This window comes from Apis dorsata, unplaced genomic scaffold (genome assembly GCF_000469605.1).
Source record: "Apis dorsata unplaced genomic scaffold, Apis dorsata 1.3 scaffold_326, whole genome shotgun sequence".
NCBI lineage: Eukaryota > Metazoa > Arthropoda > Insecta > Hymenoptera > Apidae > Apis > Apis dorsata.
Window position 1 is genome coordinate 111,429 of NW_006263594.1, and position 1,244 is coordinate 112,672.

A 1,244-nucleotide genomic window follows, 5' to 3' on the forward strand; every position below is an offset into this window, starting at 1 on the left:
TAAATTTCTATTTCTAATAACAATAATTTTTAAGCGAAAATAAAGAGGAAAGGGAGAGGAGGAATTATCGAAAAAATAAGGATAGAATATATCCTTATAAAATTCTTAAATATCGTTTTTTCGATAAGGAAAACGATCAACATTTCGATTGTTTCCAATAATAAGAAATAATAAAACAAGAAGAGGAAGAATAAGAAGGAAAGAAATACGAAAGTAAACATGACAGGCAATTATTAATTCCCAGTGTCCATGGTGGATGACAGCTTGTTCCCATTTGGCATAGTGTAAAATTCGCTCAAAAGTTTCATATGCCTGCCGTTCAGATGCGTGTTCAAGCTGGATTTGTGCTTCGTTCTGTAAGGGCAGAGTGGACAGTGAAACTTCGGTTCCACCCCGCATTCGTGCTTCAAATGCCTCGCCAAACTGGAGTAGTAATTGTACACTTTGCCGCAATTCTTGCACGGATAGGTGACTTTCTGGCAGTTGAGATATCCCACCGACCGTGACTCTGAAAAATCGTAAACACAGAAGAGTTCGATATTAGAAATATAATTGGAACAAGGGATTATCGTAATTATCGAGGATTTCGTCGAGGCGTTTCGAAGGCACTTTTTTTATTTTTTCGCGTTTAATTCATTCTCGTCGTCCATTCATCTCGTCGTCGTTCGTCGACGATCTCGTTTCCGGATCTCGTTCCTCGAGTATTCGACGATACACGTAGCGTGAAACGATGACGTTCATCGTTTCACGTTACGTGTCTCTTTAATGTTAAACCTCGCTCGAGAAACGATACACGCTCTCTCTCTCTCTCTCTAGCTAATTCGTTTATACGACGTCACTCGAGTTCGAATAATTCGAAAAATAAAATAAATCATCTCGATGGTGATATTCTTCTTCCAGCATTCGTTACATCGAACCCTTTTAAAAAAATCATATTTTATGATATATATTCGATACACCATAGGTCAGTTACAGGTACATTATACCGATTAGTTAATGAATTATATTCGATAATTTATTATTGTTGTTGTTTTTGTTATTGTTATTATTATTATTGTTATTATTATTATTATTATTATTATTATTATTATTATTATTANTTTCGCATGTAATATTTCTTCATTAAAACTGGTATACCCAGTTTACTGTAACGATGAAGAACAGATTTCGATATGCAGAACATATTAGCCGCCTTCCTCAGCGACAACCCGTTGGCCACCGCCTCGATGGCCGACTTCACGTGT

The 1,244-nt window shown here is 36.3% G+C and overlaps 1 protein-coding gene across 1 annotated transcript in view; it reads right to left on the bottom strand.

Annotated features, from left to right (window-relative positions):
• Nucleotides 1-212: 212 nt before the first annotated feature.
• The window catches only part of LOC102678543 (zinc finger protein 524-like), a 1,885-nt gene continuing 853 nt past the window's right edge, over nucleotides 213-1,244 (bottom strand). Inside the window, exons 3-4 of the mRNA XM_006617728.2 lie at nucleotides 1,138-1,244; nucleotides 213-508 (exon numbers count right to left, since the gene is read on the bottom strand). The exon at nucleotides 1,138-1,244 is cut by the window's right edge and continues 1 nt beyond it. Coding sequence (XP_006617791.1) covers nucleotides 234-508; nucleotides 1,138-1,244 — 382 coding nt within the window. The 3' untranslated portion in view covers nucleotides 213-233. The remainder of the gene's footprint in view (nucleotides 509-1,137) is intronic.